We start from the raw sequence: 23,986 nt of genomic DNA, 5'->3' as shown, positions 1-23,986 counted from the left end.
TCTGAAAATTAGTTCTTTTCCTTCTTTCCAAACTAAAATTATTTGGGCCCCAGTGACCCTCGCAGCCAAGCCTGTATCAGCACCGAATCCCTGCAGACCAGAAACTCAAACTGACAATAGCTGGGGAGGAGCAGCCCCTCTCGGCCAAGTCCCACATGGGGCACCTCAGAGGACACTAGTCCTCTGACCTGCAGCCATGACCAAAAGGAACAGGATTTAAGTGGTTTGTTCCAGGTTTGTAACCACTAGAAGAACCTCAGAAATAAGCCTACCCTAGTTCTTTGGAAAAAGGCTGTGGCTGGTTTGAACTCAAGGGACCAAACTAAATGGTACTCGAGACACTTCCTAAGTTCAGTTTGTGTAGAGTGGAGAAGTCTACGGCCTTAACCTATGGCATGTAATTCTCAAGTGCGTTTTAAAATAACGTATGATTCTGTGTTCTACCAGTTTTCTGCTGGCTCTGGCATGTTTATAATCTAGGAGGGCCAAGAATTTAAGCTGTTAAGGATCACAGCATCCTAGAATGGTTTGGGTTGGAAGGGACCTTAAAGATCATCTACTTCCAACCCCTCTGCCACCAGCAGGGACACCTGCCACTAGACCAGGTTGCTCAAAACACTGTCCTGGCCTGGAACACTGCCAGGAAATGTACATCTTCCTAGTAATATACAACAGATGCTCTTACAGAGAGGTTGAGTTATTAAACACCGACTAGAATGTGATCCTAGGCCTTGCTGACCTGCTGCAAGGACAAAAGAATGTTCTGATCAAACCCACTGATCCTGCTGCGGGGCTGGACCCATCTGCCAAGTTCTGAGGTATTCCAGGACAAAAGCAATGTGAAAGGTGCAGAGTGCCACAGGAAAACTGCACAACATGCACTGCCTTCCTTTGCTGGCATTTACAACACCAATCAGAGCAAATTTTACAAAACAGAGCAAGAAATGAGTCCACACCTTAGTAATGCAATATTTATGATAGTGAATTATAATGTTTTTCTAGCAACAGAGCCCCATGGGAACCTATGAAATCAATGCCCAGACTGCAGGAACATTTATATCCCCGCAATTCAGACAAGTCTTTAAAATGGTTCACGTGCTAATGCTGAAAATAAATGTTAACAAAAATATTTATTAATTGTAAAAGATGACAGTAGAAAAATTAGGTGAGGATATGCATATGTTTCTGCAAGGGGAGGCACTGTGCTTTGCTATAATATATTCGCAAAGCACAGTCAGCTACCCTCTTAATTGACTTCTAGCTCAAGTGAAAAAAGCAGCTTGGAAAACTCCTATCGAGAGGAAAGGTAACAAGAAAACCCCCAAGCTAACACACATCCCCGTGTTTTATAATTAAATTTTAGATAATAAATGTATTTTCTGGGACAAACATTTTTGTTACTAGAACATCATCTGTTATTTTAATGAAAAAAAAGGTGAAACTTTCATACTTTTAAACTCTTCATCACTATCCTTATAAAAAGGCACTTACAAACCACGTAGGATACTCTTAGAAAAAGAAGAAAAGGAGAAAAGCATCTTCTGTTCTGATCCCCCCCTTTGCCTTCAGTTTTATGCAAAGCTAAGGAGAGGAACAGCTGCTGTGCTGCCTTCAGCTGCAATGGGAAAAGCAAACAAGCTGTAACACATTTAACACCCAGACTGTACTTCCCATTTCAGCTGGGGGCACTCAGTAACACGCTGCTTTGAAATTTCAGCCCCTGTCTTTGGCTGACAGACATCTGACAATGCTTTAATCGTACCTTGACCAGCTGTTCTTGCTTACGCTCCAACTCTCGGATTTCTTGGTTGAGAATCACTGCCACATGCTGTGGCTGGCTTCTGCACTTATTACAGATCCCGTACTGGGTCAGTTCATCACACACAGGACAGTGTAAGGTCGTGAAATACTGGGAGATTGTGCCTTTGCGTCCTTCTAGCTCGCTGCGGGCAGTCGAGGCAGCTTTTTGAATCTGTTAAAAAAAAATAATTAAGAGGTAATGAACTTTCAAGAGAGCAGCTCGCCTTAGGCCTAGGTTACAGAGCCTGTTTTTTTAAAAGGAGTATGAAAGTGCAACACAGCCTGCAGGGCATGGGCTCACACACAGATTATTAACATGGATCACATCACTCTGAAGAGCACAGCACTTGCCCTGAAGTGATACACTGAACAGAGTGCACCCACACACACCTATTTCACAGGGAATCTCACCAGAAAAGAGTAACCAAAGAAATCCTCAGTCACCCGGTAAATTCCTGAGCTCATCTCAAGCTTTGCCTCCTGCAGTTGTTCCTTTGTAGGTGCTGATTGACTTCGTCACATCCCAGCGTGCCCAGTGGCCGCCTCCTGGATCCTGCCGCCCCTCGAGTTGCGTCACAGAGCTGACACCGTCCTTTGCTCTGTGGCTCCAGCTCAGGCTCCGATTTCCCTGGACAAAGCCTCACGGCTGTCCCCTCGTCCAGGGAGGTTGGTTTTCTGCACTCGCTCATGGTGCTGCATGACTCAGCTCGGTGCTATCCCTCACTCCCCTGCTTCAAACACTCAGCTGCTTGGCTCCCTCTCACCTCCCTGGCGCTCCCTGGCCTTGCAGAGGCCTGGCTCTCTGCGCCCTTTTAGAGCAGCTTGTTGGAAACACTTCAGGTGAGTGTCACGGTGCCATCAGGAAGGTAGAGAAAAGCAGCAGAACTGAAGTCAGTCAAGGCTACATTAAAAGTCTGCAGTGGGAAACGTGATGTCCTGCCCTGCTGCTGAAGCCTACACCAAGCAGAGTAACCAAACTACGCAGATACACTGTCACCAGCCGTTTTGTCAGGGGGATCACGCTAAAATCCAGTTATCAACACTTCCTGCATCTCAATGATTTCTTTAATTTTTAGGAAAGTCAGGTTTGGATATAAACTAGTTTAAAATTTCTGGTGATGCAGATTTTTAAAAAAGTGTTCCTGCTGCTGGGGCATTACCACCTTTTCTATGATGAGAAAGGCTCTTCAGAACATCTTGCAAAACCAGGAGTTTCAGTATCTACCAGAGAGAGATTTAAAAGGTGGTACAGGCAAACAGATACATATACAAGCATTGCTAAAAATATAGTTATGGCAAAATATTCTTTTAAACTATGGATGGGGTCAGAAAATAGAAGAGGACAGTGTGATCAACCCTGCACAGAAGGGCTGGCTGAAAAAATTGATTTACTAAACGAAAAAACACACACAGAAGATCTAAGAATCAGGTCTGCATGTTTGGGCATCAAACACTGCCTTGTAAAATAACCTTTACCATTGCCTCATACAAACCTCATTCCATTAAAAGTCACGCTAAAACCAAACACTGTACAGATGCACTTGCGTTTGTAATCTGCTTTCAAGCACTCACCCGTGGCAACTCGTGGTACCAGCTGAAGACGTCTATGCCAATAAGTGAGAAGACCCTGGCCAGTGGCGGCAGAATCTGCTTGGTGATGTAGTAGGTAGCGTTCAGCCTCAGGTTGGGATCCTGCAGGACTTCGGTGGGCCGCCTCACCAGCTGTATCAGGGGCAGGCCGGGCATGCCGTACACAATGACGTAGGGCACTCGCTCTCCAACTCGTGGCTCAGAGCGACGGTCATAGGCGAGCATTCTCCTGTTTAAAAATAACCTTTATAATGCACCCGGAGACAAATTCATGGTTATTTCATTTGCTTGTAAACTTCCCCATCTGATTTTATTAGTAGCTCTCCAGATGACGGAAGTTAGTGTCCATTATGAAGCACAGGGCCAGGTTGTTTCATTTTTAATTTGTGTCATTATCAGACCCAAATTCTAGAACTTGGAACATGTGCCCTAAAGATATGTTCTGTTTCAGGTCACTCGGATTTGCACGCAGGCTGCTTTCTAGCTACCCCTTCCTTAAAGAAGTATCTTAATAAAGAGCAGCCAGGGTCCTAAAAAGAGTTCAAGTACCCAGAAAGCAAAGGACAATTCAATTTGAAGGAGGTATCAATCCAGGACTTAATTTTAATTTTTTTTTATTTTAAAAGCATGGCTTAATTGGAAGACATTTTATATTAAGCAAGGTTGCAAAATGTGCCAGGTCACGTTGTCTGTTACTGATAAACAGTATCAATAGGATGAATTATTAACTAAGGTACTTTTCAAAAAATGACAAATTATGCCTGGTAATGTATTCCACAGCAAGGACACACATCACTATTACCATTTTTAACATATCTAATATCCGTGAGCGATGGACAATCTTGGAGCAAGCCCTTGTACAGAAAAACAAAGCAGAAGTAACAGCACTGAACACACCATTACTGCGTCCTGACAAGAGACTTCACTCCTCAACATGTGCGGCTCTTTCCAGGACTACGAAATGGCTTTCTAGGACTGTCTGATGCCTGATCTCTCTTCACACACAGAAGAAAGTCAGAGTCATCTGCTGCAACAATATCTGAAGGAGCCATCTCACTGCTACCCATAACTTGGCAGTACAAAGGTCAAGAGAAAAAATATCTACCATTAACACTTCTTAATCTCATTACCTGGTGATTTCCAGGGCTGGTACACAGGATCCAGGCCTGTAAGCTGAGCTCCCTCTGTACTCTTTTGCAAAGATGAAGTCTTGCATGCTGGCTTTTCCTTCCAGTAACTTCATGCATTGATTCTGAACGTACTGTTTGATCTGACTTATGTCCCGTGTTTCAAATAGCAGCTTGATAGAACACTCAAGTATCTTTACAACCAAAGGACAAAGGTAACAAAACCACATATGTTTAACTAAAAAATAATTCATTCCAAATAATTCAGTAAATTATAAGGAATTATTAATACGCTGCTTAGAAAAAACAACAGTTGTGAACTAGAATGTTAATATGACAACAGGTTGCATTCTCTTCTGATCAAAGACATTCATAAACACATTACTGGGCAACTTTTTCTTCAGTTTGAACATCTTTCATGACATTATCCATACTCCAGCACTTAGACCGTTTCAACAATTACTGAGGTTTTCCAGAGTATGGGAGAAGATGTTTTTTCCCCATCATCTAAAATATTTTGCCATGTCTTTCTGACCACCTCAGCAAACAAAAGAATTGGGATTAAAAAATGGAAGTAAACTCTCCTAAGTAGTTACTTTTCTTACTGGCATAAATTTGTTTTGTCTTAAGAACAAGAGCCTTTTCAACTCCCCAATACACAGCTTAAAATAAACAGGCAAGGAAGTTTATTTTGAATGAATTCTTAGCTAAACTAGATTTATGTGAGGTATTTAGCAGACACATCAGTGTACCTCACTCATCTTGGAGTAATACTTCCAGTTAAAGTGAACTGGATCAAGGTTTTTTTAGAGAACTTACATGGGGCTGAGGGCTCTTTATGGGGTTTTTAGGGGCTGAAAGATAGTAGTTAAGATGGAAAGTGCAAGTCCTTGTAATGCTGTGCAAGATCTTCAATTTATCTTTCAAATGGCTTATACCAGAAAAACAGACAAAGTCTCGCACAACTCACAAGGACCAGAAACTCTGAGAAAGGACAAATACACAATGAAATAACAGAATACTAGAATTTCATTCAGGAAGAAATACAGGAGTATTTTACCTTGGAAACAGCAGGACAGGAGTCCCTTCGGACTGTCTCTATGCCTTTTGCATCAAATACTGGGTCCTTCTGGTCCAGTGTTTCATACATGTAACCCACGTACCTCTTTTTAGTTTGCAGGACACATGGCAAGTAGACCTAGAATGTTTAGAAAGAAGATAGCCCAATCTGGCATGCGCTGGGAATATAAGGTGGCTCTGAACATGGAGGGTTTCCTAAGGAATACTTTGCTTTGTTGGTGGTTTTTTTTGGTTTGTTTTGTGGGGTTTTTTGTTGTTGTTTTTTGGTTTTTTTTTTTTTTTAAATCATTAAAACCAATAAACTAGATCAAAGGACTGTTAAAGGATGGCTGAGGAAGTTGGGATTCAGCAGTGTTCCATTCTTAAAACACTTTGTATTTCATCTAGCTCTAAAGGCTAAGCAAGGCGAAGCTCAGATGAAAAGTGACACATAGTATTTGTTCCGAGTACCCTTACTTTTCTGGATTGCATCTGTGAGCACTTTTAATGTAACTCTATTATCTCTCTTAAAAAGACAACAACTTCATTTTAAACAGCAGAGAAGAAAACTTTCCCAGAAGAAGTGGCTTTGAACTTTCTGTTTTCAAACTTCATCTAATTTTGAGGTGCCTAAAATCAGTTACTAACTTGATCTGGGGAAAGCACGCTTTTTAAATGCTTCATTTTCCGTGAAGAATGGCAATTTGCTTACAAATTCTGATTTCAGTCAGGTATGTACTTAGAAAATATCTAGAGCACCTGAACTGATTGCTAACGACTTTCCAATGATAAAACTTCTACCAAAATGAGTATCACATTGCCTTGCTCTTTTATAAAAGGCTTATTGTCATTAATACTCCTTCCAAAAGCCTACTAAATGGATTTTTAATTTTGTACGTGTATGTATCACATGGACATATTCTGAAGTGCGCTAAGGCTGGCTGAAGAATAAATATCAGGCTTGTAATTAATGCACTGCAATCAGTTCAAGGGATGTTGTATATTTTCTCCACCAAGTTGCGCACATTGGTTTGACTGTACGCATATAATACAGAACTGAGGGAGACATTTCCAAGAATTGATGAGACAGGAATCTCAAATTGCCTGGTGCTGCCAGCACAACAGACCACCAGGCATCCTGATGGGAAAGTAAGAATATTTCTTTTTGTTGTTCATGCTGCAGCGCTCCTCTGACAAGGTCCCTGAGGCATTAAGGAGCTTGCAATATACCTGCAGAAACAGTACAGCATGCAACTGTTGTATATCCTTATGCTATGTTAGTGTTCAGAAAACTCTTTTATCTTCACTTTTTTTTTTTTTTTGGATAACAATGTTTTCACCCAACACATTTGAAGCAAAGTATTTTCCTTTTACCTTTTCAAACTTCAGCTTAACAGGTTTGGGGTTTGTTGCTGTTACAGCTTCAGCAATTTCCTGGCCAATCTTAAAAGACTGCTCCTTCGTGGCTCCCTTCAAGAGTACAAACATGCTACAAGAAATCAGACATAGGAAATAAGCACAGATCTGTTCAATGTAGTTCCTGAAATTTATAAGCTATAGTTTCCTGGTGGCAAAGCAGGGATGTTGTTATCAATTCTGTTCCCTTCCTTCAGCTAGAAAAGCCAAAAACCTGAGAAACTTCAGTGTTCAGTATGAGATGAGGAGTGCCAAAGGCACGACGAACCCTGTGACTCTGGTGAGGTGGGGAACGTGACTGCTCCCAGGTACTGCAAAACTTGAGTTCCCAGGAGAGAACTGTAAAGAGCTCTGGGCATGCCCTCTTTTTTTTTTAACTATGCGCAGTAAGAGGATTTTACTTCCTTTCTCCAACAATTTTTTTTTTTGGTGAAGCTACTATGAATTTAGTATCTTTGAAATTTCAAGTCTTTCATCAAATCTGGCTGAAATCAGTCATTGGACTCACAAGCTATTAAGGAAGGACAGCCAGACAAGCTTTGTTTCCCATGGCTGAAAAATTATCCAAGTCTAGCACCAGCGATGGATACACCCAGAGCATGGCTATTATTTATATGAAAGACTGACTGAGAAAGGGGAGATATTTATGTGATGTATTTCAGGCAGCCTAATCATATCTTTGTATGCTCTGGTGGCTGCTTCTGAATTGTATCCACTTTTGAAGCTTAAAATAGTGCCCTCCTCTAAGTATCAATGTGCAATGCCTACTATATTATAAATACCTTATTTTCGAAAATAAAAATGGCATCAGAAACCGGCACAAAAATACTCATTCAATAAATAAGACATATTATTTCACACTTGAAAAAGTATTATTTTTTCCCCTCTTTCTGTTCCATATAATTTTCAAAAGGAAGGAAACCTTCGAAGTGCTAAGAGTCCTAAAAGAAACTCCAAGAAAATTTTCACTTTGCATATTCCCAAGACAGTAAACAACATCCCAAAAGAGGGCCCACATACTCTTTTCAGTATCAAAAATTCCCCTTGTTGAGACAAAAGAAAAATGTATCTACGAAGAACTACTATGATTTTAAAACATTGTAAGAAGCAGACCATTAATTACCTGTCAGTATCACCATACACAACATGAGCACCCCATTTTTTTGTATCGTTCACCAGTTTTATAGCACGCTCCAATGTTTCTCTGGCTTTGTGAACAATGCTATCCCCAACCTGCCAAGTTAAAGATAAAATGAAAATTTTTATTGTACTGCTAAACCCAGTACCAGCTCTTGGTAAACACAGTCTAACCTTGCCTGATCTGTTTATGAAAATTACTACATTGAGACAATATATTTTATTTCAGGCATATAATAAATGAAAAGGTTGCTTACATTACCCCAAAAGAATTAAAGGAAGAGCAATCAAAAATTATTATGAATTAAAGGAAAACTTGGTTTAAACTTCTTTAGGCATATTAAAAGTGCAAGGAGCAAGACAAGATTGCCTAGGATCATTATCTTTAGTTTTTGGATTCTGTGGATTCCTCCTTTTATGAAAACTATTAAACAGCTCCAATGTTTTATTTTATTTCCACTGTTAGAACTGTAATCCAATCTACCTTTTGAGAGAGTTCTACAGAAATGCTAACTCCAAATGTTCTTTTATGGGAAGAAAACTAAGTATTTTTTTTTTTTAAAAAGGATCACAAATAAGTCCCAAGTGGCTGATTTTCAGTACTACAAATAAAAACAGCTTTTATGAAGGTATTTAGATTAAACATGTTTCAAATAATAATACTGTGTTATCTGACTGTACTTTATTAATAGTGTCTTTTCCACAGTTTTTCTGCATTTTTATCTGCAACCCTTACCTCAGTGCATGGCATTCTTCCAGAAAAATTAGCAGCAGTATAACCAAATGTAAAATTAGCTATGAATTTAAGACCCAACTGACGAGCTTCAAGCATTCGAGTTATAGCCTTGTCGTGCTTATAAGCCTTCATTGACTGTTTCACCATTATCCTAGTCTTCAAGATTTCTTCTAACATTCTTGGCAGCACACCCTTTCTTACTGAAGGCTGCCATAAAGAGAACAAAGAAAAAAATTATGTTAAAAAGCCCAACCTAAACAGTTAGGAGTAAAAGCAAAACCCGGAACTGTTAGATAATCACTGTTAAGAAGACAAATTAATTAGCAAGATGCCCTAGGCACCAACGGTTTGGCTCTTCCCACAAATATTATAAGCAACCTAGAATAAAGGCAAAGCTCTTAAGGGCAGGGTAAATAGCTTTTTGTTCTTTGTTTTCATCAGCCCTGCTAATGCAATGTTTAGATAACCTTATTAACTAAAATGGGGCTTCAGTATTTAACTGTTAATTTTCAAAATGGTAAATGCTAAAGGAATATTATCTTTTCAAAATTGTGCAAATATTATTTCTTAAAGTTTTTGTTTTACATTAAATATACATATGCCGGCAATTGGCTAATGATTTGTAAGAGCTCCAGGCCATATTTATTAATTCATTACAAATCAGCCAGCAGTACACATAACATGAAATTAGAACAATAGAAAGCAAGTCTCCCGAACCGTGACTCTTTTTCTAGGAAACCATTCTGCCATACAGGCAGAAGAATGATGTGTTACACACAGATAATTACTGTTTGATCCCCAAACTGCACAAGTAAAATACAGTTTAATTATAGATGAAATAAGCCTTCAGTATAAATGAAAGCATAAAGATAACATTCTATTTTCTGAACTGCCAGAAGTTCAGCACTCTGACAAATAACAAAAAACATCGGGAAATGAGAGACTGAACCTCTCCCCTTCTGTCTGCTCTTAATGCAGCAAAATATAAACTGCAATATCAATTTGATCTTAAGCTAGTCAGCCAACAGGAACTAAAAATGCCTGTCACAGAGCACTAATATCATTACCTTGACAAAAGCTACTCCACTGGGTGACACTGTGATATCATGCCTAATCTGGTAAAGTAAGTCAGGAGGTACTCTGAGAGATGTACAGCCAAATTTGAATGCATCATATCTAATAAAGAGAAAAATTAAACATGAAGACAATTCATTCATTTACAGCCTGATCAAGCAAAAGTAACTCACATTAAAATGCTGATAATGCCAGCAAGGCTAGAATCACAATTATGATCTCAGGTATAAAAAAAACATACTATCATTTAAAATTTCTTAGCTACGTGCAAAAGGCTTTAAGACTGAAGTAGTAATAAATGGCTAAATTCCAGCGGATATAATTTATCAATTCTGTTCTGCATTAACGCATTATTTCCAAATGCTGAGTTAGTAGAGGCACGTACTCATACCATAATCCCCTATGGAAACTGTGCATGTTTACCAAGTAACACACTGGATATATTTTCCTCCCACAAATTCAGAATTTCAAATCAGAAACTTAAAAACCTGGTGGTGATACCTAGCAATCATCACATGCATCTTCCCATTCTTCCAAATATTGTTTTATAGAGGTAATTATAATGAGCAATGAGATTTTTTCCAATTAACAGAATTACTGTTTAGCTTAACAAGAGATGTTACACAGAACAACTCATTGTATCTTTTCATTTTGAATAGTTAAGACCAGAGTGAACTACAACTGTTAAAAAAGAACAGTAAAAATTTATTAACATACAGTGGAATAATACTAGTCCAGTTTTGAAAATAGGTAGTGGATTTATATAACACTAACTTATTCTGAAGCAATATTAAAAACTAGCATCACCACAATAATGGAACAGGTGTACACACATGCACAGAGTTAATTTATTTTTTTTAACAGAACAGAGGCTAATTCTGTATTTAATTAAAAATGCATATTGATGTGTATATGTGTGTGTCTGTATGTAGACACACACACGCACACATCCACACTTTAGATCTTTTATCATCTCTATTGTGTAACAGAAAATGGTGCTATTCATACATGCCCATTGTTTCCAATGACAACCAAGGGTTCTCGGTACCTTAGAAAAGATGTTAAAGTCTCTATGGAATCAAAGTTTGTGAGAAAAAAATAACAACTTACTTTCCTAAGTTTTCAACATGTCCCAGGCAGGTTGAAAAGCAGTAGTTGTATGCTATCACAATAGAAGGATATAACGACTGGAAATCTAATACAAGAACAGCATTGCTGTAGAAGCGGGATTCTGGCTCCATTATTAAGGGAACACATTGCAGGGCTTTCATTTGAGCTCGCTGCTGGACACTGGGTGTCACAGGAATATAATTCATTGGCTTTGCAATACGCAGCATCATAGACTCCACACGATACTGCAAAACAGTTTGGATATAACCATTATAATTTCAAAAATGCAGAATAAACACGAGTGTATTAAAACTGTGTAAATATGCACTTACATTTCCTGAATTTAAAGTACAGACAACTAGTTTTCCAAAATAAATAGCCATACTCTTCTTTTTAATGTATATTTTCTATCACATATATTGGAGCTTTTCCATGTGTTTCCTTATCATTTAGCCCTGACCATTGAAAATGGTACTTCTACATTGAAAAAGTACTTCTAATTTATCTATGGAAAAAATAAACATCCAGCTCAGGGTTAAAAAAACAACCATCCAACAGGATGCAACCATATATACTGATGGTCACGAGCATTTGCTAAAATATATTTTTGTTAGACTTGCAGAACATTGAAGAAAAATAGAATATGCAGTTGATGAACATTTTTCATAGGAATCTGCACAATTTTATTTCAACATTTGGGAAAACAGAGAAATGACATGCAAGTTGTATAAGTTGATAATTGTGCCTCCACACTTCTGACCATAAAAAGTAACTAGAATGTACTTGGCAGCAAGAGAACCAAGGGGAGAATCTAAGTCAGCCTGTTTCAGAAGTCTGCTGCTTTGCACTGGGTATCATGCTTCCTCCCTGATGATGCCACAAGTGGTACAGGAAGCATAAAATAACAAAAAGATTGAGAAACTTTCACCTTGTTCAAGACATCACAAAATGTCATATGTAGAGGTAGCAACATGAGAAAAAAACAGCCCTATGTATTTGTGTATTATTTAATGCTTTAGTAAGGCTTTAAAAGCACTAATAGCCAGGTATTCACTGCGTCCATTCACAATAAAAACCAAAATAGCTGAAGATTACATACATGGGTGGCAAAGGACTGAAAATCCCAAAATATCAAAGAACAATCCTATATAATCCTAAAATTCTGTGCTTTGTAAGCAACTATATCACTATTCAAAAGCCCTCTGCCTGACGCACTACACATTCAATCACTGTACTGAGTGGGTTAGGTATAGTTTCTTTAACTTTGATGTTATAAATGAACTTACAGAAACAACAGCTTTAACGAGACCCTGCCACCTTACAAACGGGTTGGGGCTTGAAAGTGTAGTTTTGCAGCAGCATAAGGTGTTGCTGCCTTGCACTAATTGCACACTAATTTGTGTCCAGTGATGAGTTCAGATATCTGATGAGGTGGTCAGGGACTGGATCTGGCAAGAACTAGGGGTTTTTTTTAATACTTTTCAGCAAGTTCTTGAATCATCTGGCTAATAATTGGTATGGCTATGACCATCTCCTGTTAGATTTGTTTAGTCTACTATGGCACATTCAAGATAGCTTAATAAAATAAAAAGTCACCTTTAAAAAAGGTCTTGTAAAACTTAGTAAGAGATGTAAAAATAAGGAAAAAATAACTTAAAATATCTGAAACCTCAGTACTATTCCATTTTAACATCTTTTTCAGCTAAAGAGAAAGGAGTATCCTCATAAAAGGTAGCAATGTTTCTTCTGAGTGAAAAAAAAGTATTTGAGGTGACTGGGAATTGTTGCTACTGCCTTTTTTGTGATCTAGAAAGTTTCAATGGAAATAAAACATATATGCACAGAAGGAAAAAGAACAGTCAGGAGAGAAAATGCAGCATGTTTCTGTTGCTCACTCCCACTCAACAAGCCATTTGAGAAAATGACAGGCAGAACAGTCTTTGCAGGCTGCAATCATGACAGTTTAAGCATATCTACATTGGCAGCATGCCAGTCCCACCCTCCCTGTCCCTAACTGTGCATTTCTCTTCCCTTGCTCCAACAGCGGTACTTAGCCGATAACATGGTAAACCAGATCAAGGAGCTAAACTGGCAAATATCTATTGAACACCACCATGGTTCTGCCACCAGTGCTGCCCCACCTCCAAAATACAGGGTCAGTACCAACAAGACTGACAAGAACCTGCACTAGGTCAAGAGATGACAGAGGCAACTGCACTCAAAGGAAAAAAGGTGGCACCGTTTTTAAATTGGGTTGCCTTGTTAAGGAACTACAGCTTCAGACACTCCTGTTTCTGGCTGGCTTAAGACAATATTGGTCTGCTTAGGACATAAATTGTCTTTTTGTCCACAGAAGTTGCAAAATAATCCATCCTGGTCAGCTCAGCTACATGTCTATTAAAACAGAATGCAGAAAGATAGTAGGAAAGAAGAATTATGGTAGGAAAGGAGATGACAGCAGGAGAGCAGATACATGTGAGTGAGTAGTTGTCTCTCATTTCAAGTTCTGTTCAGGGCTCATGTGAAGCCATAAAAACAGCCAACTTGGTCAAGTCACTCAGAGCCTGGACAAGGAAAGCCTTTGGTATTACTGGAGACTGCTGGGGTCTCAAAGAAACAGTAGTGTAAATCTCATTCTGTCCTGCTCCCTTTCCCTCTCATGCTAGTATTAAAGTAACAGAACCACACGTATCTTGCATAACTTATGTACTTAATAAAGCCAGAGCCCTTCTTGTCTTATCATCAAATGTCATACAGAGGTCTGCTTCACAGGAAATGTCACTTAGAACATATTCAATGCAGCTTTGTCTGCCCTGGAAGAAAATAATCTCATCTTTCTAAAACGTGCTTGATTATATTTCTCAAGGTTTTAAAAAGCAAGTGTGAAAAATACCAACTCAAAGGGAAAACTTAGTGCTCTCAAAATCAGTAGAAGGGACTTACTGGTGTGATTACATTTGGGGCACTCTATTTTTAACAGCTATTTTTAACCTGAGACTAACCATTCAATCCATTATTACTGCCTTTGAATTGCCCTTCTTTACATTTCAATTTCATGATATGCAAAAGATTCTTCTGTGACATTATGAAAATACATATACTGACTGAAAAGATACTGAAGAACTAAAACATTTTATAAAGACTATTTTGCTTTTGTGAAGCATAAGGAAAACTAAATCTTACCTGGGAGCCTCTTGTTAATACATGTAAGAACTGAATGCCAAAAAGTCTCGCCATTTCACTTGTTCTGTCAATCAAATCCAGTTTGTCTAACAACTGGAGATTCCCACGGACCCGGCTAATATAATGATCAACCATTTTCCACCTGTGAAAGTGAACACCTTGTTATAAATAATCAGGAGAGGGTTGCTCTTTCTACTAAGAAAAACAAATTTTTATGATAGCTTGCTACAAACCAGCAAATAAAGTTTCCCTTAGGACATTTTCATATGGATCTTTCAAAAATGTGGCACGCATAAACATACACTTAGGTATTTACAGAATTTCACAGAATCATCTAGGTTGGAAAGGACCTTGAAGATCATCTAGTCCAACCATTAACCTAACACTGACAGTTCCCAAATACACCATCTCCCTAAGCGCTATGTCACCCCTACTCTTAAACACCTCCAGGGATGGGGAATCCACCACTGCCCTGGGCAGCCCATTCCAACGCCTGACTACCCGTTCTGTAAAGAAATGCTTCCTAATATCCAGTCTAAACCTTCCCTGGTGCAACTTGAGGCCATTCCCTCTTGTCCTATCGCTTGTTACTTCGTTAAAAAGACTCATCCCCAGCTCTCTGCAACCTCCTTTCAGGTAGCTGTAGAGGGCGATGAGGTCTCCACTCAGCCTCCTCTTCTCCAGGCTAAACAACCCCAGTTCCCTCAGCAGCTCCTCGCAGGACATGTGCTCCAGACCCTTCACCAACTTCATTGCCCTTCTCTGGATACGCTCGAGTAATTCAATGTCCTTTTTGTAGTGAGGGGCCCAAAAATTAACACAGTCATCGAGGTGTGGCCTCACCAGTGCCGAGTACAGGGGTAAGATCACTTCCCTGTCCCTGCTGGCCACGCTATTTCTGATGCAAGCCAGGATACCATTGGCCTTCTTGGCCACCTGGGCACGCTGCTGGCTCATGTTCAGCCAGCTGTCAATCAACACCCCCAGGTCCCTCTCTGACTGGCAGCTCTCCAGCCACTCCTCCCCAAGCCTGTAGCGCTGCTGGGGGTTGTTGTGGCCCAGGTGCAGCACCCGGCATTTGGCCTTATTGAAACTCATCCAGTTGGCCTTAGCCCATCGCTCCAGCCTGTCCAGATCTCTCTGCAGAGCCTCCCTACCCTCGAGCAGATCAACACTCCCACCCAACTTGGTGTCATCTGCAAACTTACTGAGGGTGCACTCGATCCCCTCATCTAGATCATCAATAAAGATGTTAAACAGGAGTGGCCCCAAAACCGAGCCCTGGGGGACACCACTCGTGACCAGCCACCAACTGGATTTAACTCCGTTCACCACAACTCTTTGGGCCCGGCCATCCAGCCAGTTTTTTACCCAGCAAAGTGTGTGCCCATCCAAGCCACGAGCAGCCAGTTTTGCCAGGAGAATGCTGTGGGAAACGGTGTCAAAGGCCGTTATATATATTCTGTGTATATCTAAAGATATACACAGAATGTGTTGCAGCAAACTACCGTTAAGGCATATGTCAATGACATACTATATTCTGTTTTCTTAACTGCCCTAAAGGATTACTGAAACAGAAACTCTAGTTTCTCTTAATTTGTTTACTTTTTTTTTTTTTAACTGTGTGGGCTTTTGTAGAAGCATCCTTCTGTATTAAGAATACCTATCTCAGTTGAACATAGATTTGTAATTTCAGCACAAAACCAAGTTTCCCCCTAGCTGAAAAGTATTTAACTTTTACAGAAATTATATGTATGTCACAAATGATGTTCAGATCAGTACTCAGTTCTATGATTTGTTCATATCACATAATATCAAATCAGTCCAAGGGAGAGTGAAGCCCAGTGTGATAAACACCATATAAAGGTACATTTAAGCAGCTACAGTTACTGTCTTAATATCTTGAACACTGCTTTGTACTATTTTTAAGCCTAGCTTGGTTGTCATGCACTGTGAAGTAAAACAGAAACCTGACAGTTCATTAAAAGTCCTTCTGATGAATAGTGTATACAAAATAAAGACCTTACAGAACTTCAAAACAGTACATCTATTCAGGTAAGTTGAAACTGTCACTGAAAATGTTTTGGTTTTGTGTACTTTAAACAGGAAAATACACAAAGATGAAATATCGAGGGTATAACTCAGCACAGCAGAACAGCAGCACAGCAGAACAGCAGAGTAAATAAGCCCATGTTGCTGCATATAGACTGTTCTAGTACTTGAGCTAAATTGATTATCTCTTCCTATGCTGAATTTAGCTTATACCTATACAATGTTAAGAATCTGGCCTTAAAAAGAACAAACAAAATGGATTAATAGATCGTTCATTACCTGTAGACATCTGCCTTGTTATCAAACCAATCAGACAGAACTCGGAAAGTAAATAAAGGAAAACGTTGATGAAGAACATGAAAGCCCACGTTTTCAAAAGTGTAATTCATTAGATTCACCTAGAAAAACACAGCGGACGTGTTAATATGCATGATGTCTTTGATAGTCAGAGAAATCTCTACTTTTTAAAAACTGTAACAACTAAATTTGTTAACTTTTTATTAGTATTCATTGTTAAAAAGGAAAACATTTTTACTTAGAAGTTCCTAACTATTTACAAGTCAGAAAGTATACCCCTCGTTAATTGAAAAGAATATGTGGAATTAAGTAGATCACAAAGATCAGGTCTGAATTTGGTCAGAAGAAGATTTGTAAAGACTGAAGCATTTGAGATTAAATGTAAGGTCATAAACAGCAAAGCAATGAGTAAGTCTGAGAGCTTAAAATAAGTTCAAATATTTAATTTAGTAAAAGCACAATTGCTCAAACAGGTAAGTTGTTCTCAAACCCACGAAGAAGTGAAAAGGAATATCATTAAGAAACATTACTGAAAAATATGGGCTTCAGTATTTTACGTTTTAGCGATATGCAAAATCCATTCTCACAAAGTGGCAGACTGCTCTATTTGAAAAGGTGCATGAATAAGTTACATAAGTTACATGAAATTTTCAACAAAGTCTACAATAATTAAAAAACCCACGTCAAATACATTAACCTTTTAAAAACTTTACCTCATTTCTCATCATTCTCCAAATATTTAAGATAATTCGCCCAACAATATTTATTTCACTCATTGTATCTGATCCATATTCATCCAGCTCAGCTGCAAATCTGTTCTCTTTCTTTTCATCTAAAGACATTAAAAGAGCATATGTTTAGCCAAGTTATAAGACAGTCAAGACCAGATCAAGTTATCCCTCTTCCAATTTGAGCTCTCTAGAAAAATAAGAATTCATAAAGACTGTTACTGATTGCACAAGATTATTTACCAGTCTTTCACACAATCTCTAAATAAAACTCCCCCAGGTTTTTCTGCTCTTGCACATCCCTCTGAAGATAACTCTTACTTAGGTTTCATTGAAATGGTGTCCATGGCAATATATTCTCCATAGCGAGTATATTGGTTAAGCAATGCTGAACATTACTTGAGAGCCAGCTGCATGCACATTAGTGCACAACATTAAAAAAAGTAATTTCTGCCCTAAAGAGTTTATAACTCAAGGCTTTACTTGTAAGGATCTTACATAGTCAAAACCAGGTCATGGGAGAGAAAACTCAAGCGCCTTTCATACAGTGAGAGCAAACCCACTGCAGTGGGAGCAGGCAGACGTGAGTTCTGGATAACACAAGCGGAAAGAGAAGGAAACAGGAAGGAACAAATGCAGAGGCAGAAGTAGCACTCTGAATCTTTCTGTAAGACAGCTGTGACTACAATACAGAAAAGATATCCTCTTTTGTCATCCTTGTTTTTTTCATGCTTTGAAATACTATAACACAAGAGAAGACAGTCTTTTTGGGATATGTTTCTTGAAACTGTCTTTTTTTTCAGTCAACCCAAGGCTACAGTTTTGGTATTCCTTCCTGAGTTTACATAGATGTTTTTTAAAATGTACAAGACAGGTTAAGATTCAACATGAAAACACTGTATTATTTGATATTCTAGTCTTGTTCCTTCTTACTAATTTAACAGAAGAGAAAGTACTTTGAAGCAATTTTCCTACAATTCTAAATCCATACCCAGTTTTCAACTGTTGGTTGTGTACTCTGCCACTATACTAATTTATCAGATATCCCTGTACAGTACCCTACTAATAAAAAGCAGAATATTTTGGACAGAGCATATAGAAGTGTGGATACACAATGCTTTGCAATAATGATCAGAACAGAACAATTAGTTCCTCAGACAGCCATGAAGCACATTTACCCTTGAAGACAGAAGTAAAAACTGCCTGAAATTCTGCAGAACTGCTGTGAAACGTAATACAGACTAACTTCAGATGTTGGTCTTTCAAACGTGTATCGTACCAATCAAAATATGGTTAGGAAAACCTATTTGTCATTTACTGACCTGACTGATAAATCCCAGAGCCTTGACAAAATTTAGCAGAACTTTCATACATTTTAAATGCATACCATCTTTTAAACCTTCTTATTGTTTCAGATTTTTAAGGAGGAAAAACAGCAATTACTCTTTTCATGTTTGGATGGAAAAAAAGCCCCCAAACAGCAACATTTTTTCTTCTGCTTTTCTTCATTTCCACATGCTGAATCTCCAGCAAAAGTGAGGAACTTACATTCCCCCCTCCCCCCCCCTCTTTTTTTTTTTTTTTCTTGGAAGCAGAAGCTATCAGTTAGTTCTACTTTCTGCAGTGTCATCCTACTTCTCTTTTGACTTGTTTAGGAGATTCCCTATGTTTCTTAAGTTCGGTTTGTGTCTTGCTGGTAAAGACAGGCAACGAGGTATACTACAGACTCTGCATGTGATGAACATCACAAAATTGTGAAAACCTGTTGTGTTCTACACTTGGTGTGGGGAATATATCACCAGAGTCACGTGAGCCTCTTTAGAAATTAAGTTGTTAAGAAGGAGAACTGGACACTCTTCCTATCTCAAGTGCATGAGATGAAATAAAGAGAAGTCTCCTCTCATCTTCTGTTACCCACTCCCTAACTGTGAGCTGTGATGCAAAGGAGGAAACAGGAGGCCACAGTGCACACACAAAAAAATGCCACTACGCACAGGCACAGTACTCACTTCTCTTGTAGTGTGTCCTAATGACTTATGAATAGTTCACTTGTAAATGGCAGAGGCAGCACCAGACTCAGCCAATAAAGCAAAACCAGAGAGAAGTCCAGCTTTCTTTTTGTTAAGTTGAAATCACAGGAAAGGGAAGGAAAAGTACCTTCCATCTTTATTTCAATAGGAGGAAAGAGGAGCATACTGCTTGAAGGAGCACTTCCTGTTCTGAAAATACAGCATGTGAAGAAGGGAGGGAAATATGAAGCATAGGGGTTGGAAAAGCAAGAGGAACATAGATGGGGTCAAAACCATGGACAAGGAAGCCACAAAGCAACAGAGAACACACCACTTGTACGTTTATGGTCATGCATGCAAGCCCACATTTATGGCATGACATTTTTGGGAGGAGCTCATCAGTGTGAACATTTCCTTATCTTTCTCCTGTAGTTCAGTCAAAAAAATAATTACTTACCTTACAATAACCCTAGTTGTTAGAAACTTTTAAAGTGTTTTGCATTCCACTTCTGGGTGTGCATCTACCACCTGGCACAAGAACTATGAACACCAGTGTACTGTACTATGAACACCAGTGCTGCGGAGATCATGCCTATGTCCTGCATGCCCACTCGAACTTTATGTCCAAAGATGTTAAAGACTACAACCCTGGTTTTCTTCACTAGAACTGAACCCATATTGTGTGGCACTTCATACTTGTAGGGAAGGCAGCCCAACTGTGAAATACAGAGGGACATCACCATTAAGAACCATACAGTTCCCAGAGAAGTAACTTTTCTTCTTTGAGGAACTCTTCATGTGTATCCCAATTCCAGTAACTTGAACAGCTTGTGTCATGAAGATGGGTACATGAAAGCTTTGCTGATGTAACTTGATTCTGCACCAACTACAGTGCAGACAAGGCTGTCCTGAAAGACAGGAGCTGTGACTCAGCCTTTGAGAACAAAAGCAGAGACACGTTAGTTACCTGTCCCAAACTGAAGAGGTTGTTTGGCCACATTTCTACAGTAGAGCAGTAAGACTTCGTGATTTTTGGAGGTTTAAAAAACCTTTGACTGCAACACTTACCATTCCTCTTACCAAAGACACTGCAAATCTTGAAGTGTAAGGGGTCAAAAGTTTTTCTGAACATCCTTCAATACCTCTCAAGACTGTACCCAGAGGCATTATTATTGCAACCAGTGTATCATCTCAATTTGAGCCACCAGAGGAATTTAATAACAAGGTTCATGCAATCAGTTATTATTCCTGAAAAACAAATTTAAGACCTTTGTGCTGAAGAACGAAACTTGTGACCTTTGATGGCCAATTCATATTTAAACTGTCATGTGTTCCTGTTTTCATATATTAAGTATTTAAAAATTCACCAAGGTCCAGTTGCCAACAACTTTCAACTGAAATGCAAATTTGTTCTTATGTTTTCTTGTCCCTGGGAGGTCTCTATAACTCAGATCTTTTCTAAACAGGTCACAGGTATCAAAGCATTAGAAGATTTTGAAGGCATCAAAAGAGTGCACCAATATTCAAACCTCAAGGAAGGAGTGTGTGAATGTAGCTCTTCTAAAACACCATATTATCCTGGCTAGGCACACAGGATGCCAACATAAAAGATGCTATTGCTATGCTGGGTAAGCCCAAAGTATCATGTTCTATCAAGTACCCAAAAGCAGATCCTTCAAGAACAGGAGAAGCAGCTATTGATAATCTCTCTAGAACTCTCCCAGCTTCTAACCATTTGCAGCTTCCTGGGCCAGACATTATTTTCACATATATGATTGTTCCTGATGGACTTTTCTTCAAAAAATTTATCTCCTCTTAAAGCAGTGGTACTATCTTGTGGCACGGAACTCAACAGTTGAACAAGCAGGGGAGAAAAATCAACTCCTATTCTGTATGTGCCATTTGCAAGCTTCATTTGATGACTTCTGGTTCTTGCATTGGAAAAGATGGCGAACAACCAAACCATAGGCTTTTACCTTCTTTATCCAGTTATGACTCTTTTAGAATCCTAACTTACTAAATTACTAGACACGTTTGGATTACCCTTCTCATCTTTATCAGTTTTCCTATATCCATTTTGATTGGGGAAAGGTTATGAAGAAGCTAAAACCACAGTATCTGAGGTGCAAGCACACTACAGATTTCTACATTTACATTCATTGTTTTATATTTTCCTTGCTCTGTAATTCCTAACATTTCATTTGCTTCTTCAATCGTTACAGAGTAACAGGATTGAGTTCTGAATAGGACAATCACAGGAAAGCACTTCTTATTTCATGGTTATTTAGTTTCTGTACAGATCTTTGGCAAGAGCCCGGACAAAAGCAGCTTTTTCAATTGTTTTGATTTTTAAATCATATCTCCCTCATCCACATCTTCTTGATGACTGCAAGGAGCTCCAACAAATTTTGAGACAGTTTTTAATTTTACAATGTCACCTTGACTCTTCTCAGGTGCAACACATTTGTTCAGCTGTTCACCAACTGCATTCTTCAGAATGATAGCTTCTTTTGATTGGCCAAGTACAGACACTAGGCTTACCACGCTCCTGGATGACTTTCCCCAGGTTTTCAAGAAAAAATTCAAACCGGTCTTTTTCTGAATGTTGGGAGAAAAGCATCAGCACTTGGGCCAGTAAGATTTGCCCACAGTACAAGAATGGTTATCGAAAGTAAGAATTTATCACAGAGCTGCTGACAAGGACGAGTGCTGCTCAGGAACATCTTTACATCCTCATATCCCAGCCACAGAAACCTCGAATAATGATTAAGGTAGGTACGCTGAATAACATATACATATGACATATACTGAAGCTAAGGAGAAGCAAAAGGTTTGTTAGCAGAAGCACCTCCAGGAACTGAAAACACACACAACTACTGAAAATGTGTCTAAATTCATGGATACAGGACACACCCAGAAGTGGAATACACAAGGAATTTAAAAATTCAGAAAACAATCAAAACCAGAATCTCATTGGCATTTCAAATTTACTTTTTTTTTTTTTTTTTGCTGTGATTATACCTATAACAACACAACAGCAACAACAAAAGGAGAGGTCCATCTGAAGAAATACTCTGCATTTATTTTTTAATTTATTTGTAGGTTTCAACTTGTTTCTATTGGAACTGAACTGAAACCCTATACAATAACTTACCTGGCACACGAGAAATCATCTGGCATAAATCAACATTTAATGCAGCAGCCCTCTGTAAAAGATAACCCCAGGAATGCATCTGGACTTCATAGCCTAACAAAATGTCTGGGTCATATCTAGAGAGGTGGGGGAAAAAGGAAAATGAGCTTCACATTATTTAAGAAAATATTTTCCATGAACAGAGTATAAACAGGATTTCACTCTAATCATGTTGAGTTTAAAAAGAAGCAGCCACAATGATTTTCTATGAAAGCAGCATCTGGACTAGGAGAAAATATTTAAAACAGGCAATGTTTTATGATTTTCAATAACATTCAACTGAAAAATTTTTTAGAAGGAATATTTTCATTAGATTTTTTTTTTTTAAGTGTACTTCTATTATATCAGTCTTGAATAATAAAGAACAAAATCTAGGTCTAATCAGGTTTTATTGATGAAATCAGGCTGTATCGGACATAAACTGAAACCTACCTACCAGCACAAGACAGATGTGCAATGAAATATAGTCCTGTCCTCAAACTTTGTTGTACTATTTTCCTTTATGAATTAGAATAGAATTTGCTATTAGGCTACTTGGCTGTTTGGCAAATAACAATGAGTCGTGCATAATGCAGTGTAGCTTATAATCAGAGGACACTTCTGGTCCTGAATGGTGACTCTTTATAGGGAAAGTTACAATTTGCAGTTGAGTGAGAGCTGTCAAAACAGAAACATGGGAGAAAAGCAACCATATCTACTAGTTCTATTTAAATACCTCTTCCTTTAAGATAACCTTTTTGTAAGATACACTAGAAAAACTCATTTTATGTTTTATCTCATGCCAGGTGGAAAATTTGACTGGCTCAGATATGACAAAAAGACAAAAATGACAAAAAGAGAAGTCAGACTTGTCTTCTGACACAGTTACTGCCTATCTTCCAATCAGGCTCAGAGAAGAGTTCACTAGACAGGACAAACAAAGTGGCTTCAAAGTCAAAGCCTGGAGGAGCCTGTATCACCTACCTTTTGAGTAGGCATTATTAAAACCAGAAGTCATGATCTGGTCACTTGCTGAAGAACCCAGTAACTTTCTTTGACTGGGAAGAAAGATACTGGCCAATGTAACATCAGCTATCTGTTATTTTTACAATAAAACAAGAAAGGAAGCTTCACTGAGAAGAACAGCTGTTTCTTTCAACACAGCTCAGTCAAGGGGTTTTGAGTTCCAGCAGGCACCATTCAATACAACTGAATGACAAAATGGCAGCTGACAGGACGTAGAAGACTGGACGACAGGCCGAGGGTCCTGCACCACAGTCTGTGCCCAACCCCCCAACAGGATGCAGGCTTGTAGACCTCAGTTTATGGGAGAAGTAGACAGCAGCCTTGGCTTACGAACACGATCTTGGTACTTTTTGCATCCTTAAACGCATCAAAAAATGCCAACATTTCCTGACTGTTGGATATAGGAGAATACCTTTTCCCTGAATCCTAAGTTAAAGTTGTATCACAGACATTACAAATGAAGCTTCAGA

At 38.8% G+C, this 23,986-nt stretch overlaps 1 protein-coding gene across 6 annotated transcripts in view; it reads right to left on the bottom strand.

Moving 5' to 3' along the window:
• Positions 1-23,986, bottom strand: part of REV3L (REV3 like, DNA directed polymerase zeta catalytic subunit) — a 129,344-nt gene that overhangs the window by 2,003 nt on the left and 103,355 nt on the right. For 5 of the 6 annotated variants that reach the window (XM_074819307.1, XM_074819310.1, XM_074819313.1 and 2 more), the window contains 13 exons: positions 22,473-22,588; positions 17,295-17,413; positions 16,564-16,682; positions 14,233-14,374; positions 11,050-11,294; positions 9,933-10,041; positions 8,866-9,072; positions 8,116-8,225; positions 6,951-7,065; positions 5,578-5,715; positions 4,521-4,711; positions 3,373-3,619; positions 1,763-1,972 (listed from right to left, as the gene is read on the bottom strand). In XM_074819307.1, coding sequence (XP_074675408.1) covers positions 1,763-1,972; positions 3,373-3,619; positions 4,521-4,711; positions 5,578-5,715; positions 6,951-7,065; positions 8,116-8,225; positions 8,866-9,072; positions 9,933-10,041; positions 11,050-11,294; positions 14,233-14,374; positions 16,564-16,682; positions 17,295-17,413; positions 22,473-22,588 — 2,068 coding nt within the window. Of the gene's footprint in view, positions 1-1,762; positions 1,973-3,372; positions 3,620-4,520; positions 4,756-5,577; positions 5,716-6,950; positions 7,066-8,115; positions 8,226-8,865; positions 9,073-9,932; positions 10,042-11,049; positions 11,295-14,232; positions 14,375-16,563; positions 16,683-17,294; positions 17,414-22,472; positions 22,589-23,986 lie in introns of those variants that run through there. The other variant, XM_074819308.1, reaches the window with a different exon arrangement.

The sequence above is a fragment of the Strix aluco genome, chromosome 3 (genome assembly GCF_031877795.1).
Source record: "Strix aluco isolate bStrAlu1 chromosome 3, bStrAlu1.hap1, whole genome shotgun sequence".
NCBI classification, from domain to species: Eukaryota; Metazoa; Chordata; class Aves; order Strigiformes; family Strigidae; genus Strix; species Strix aluco.
This window is presented reverse-complemented; position numbering and strand designations above follow the sequence as displayed.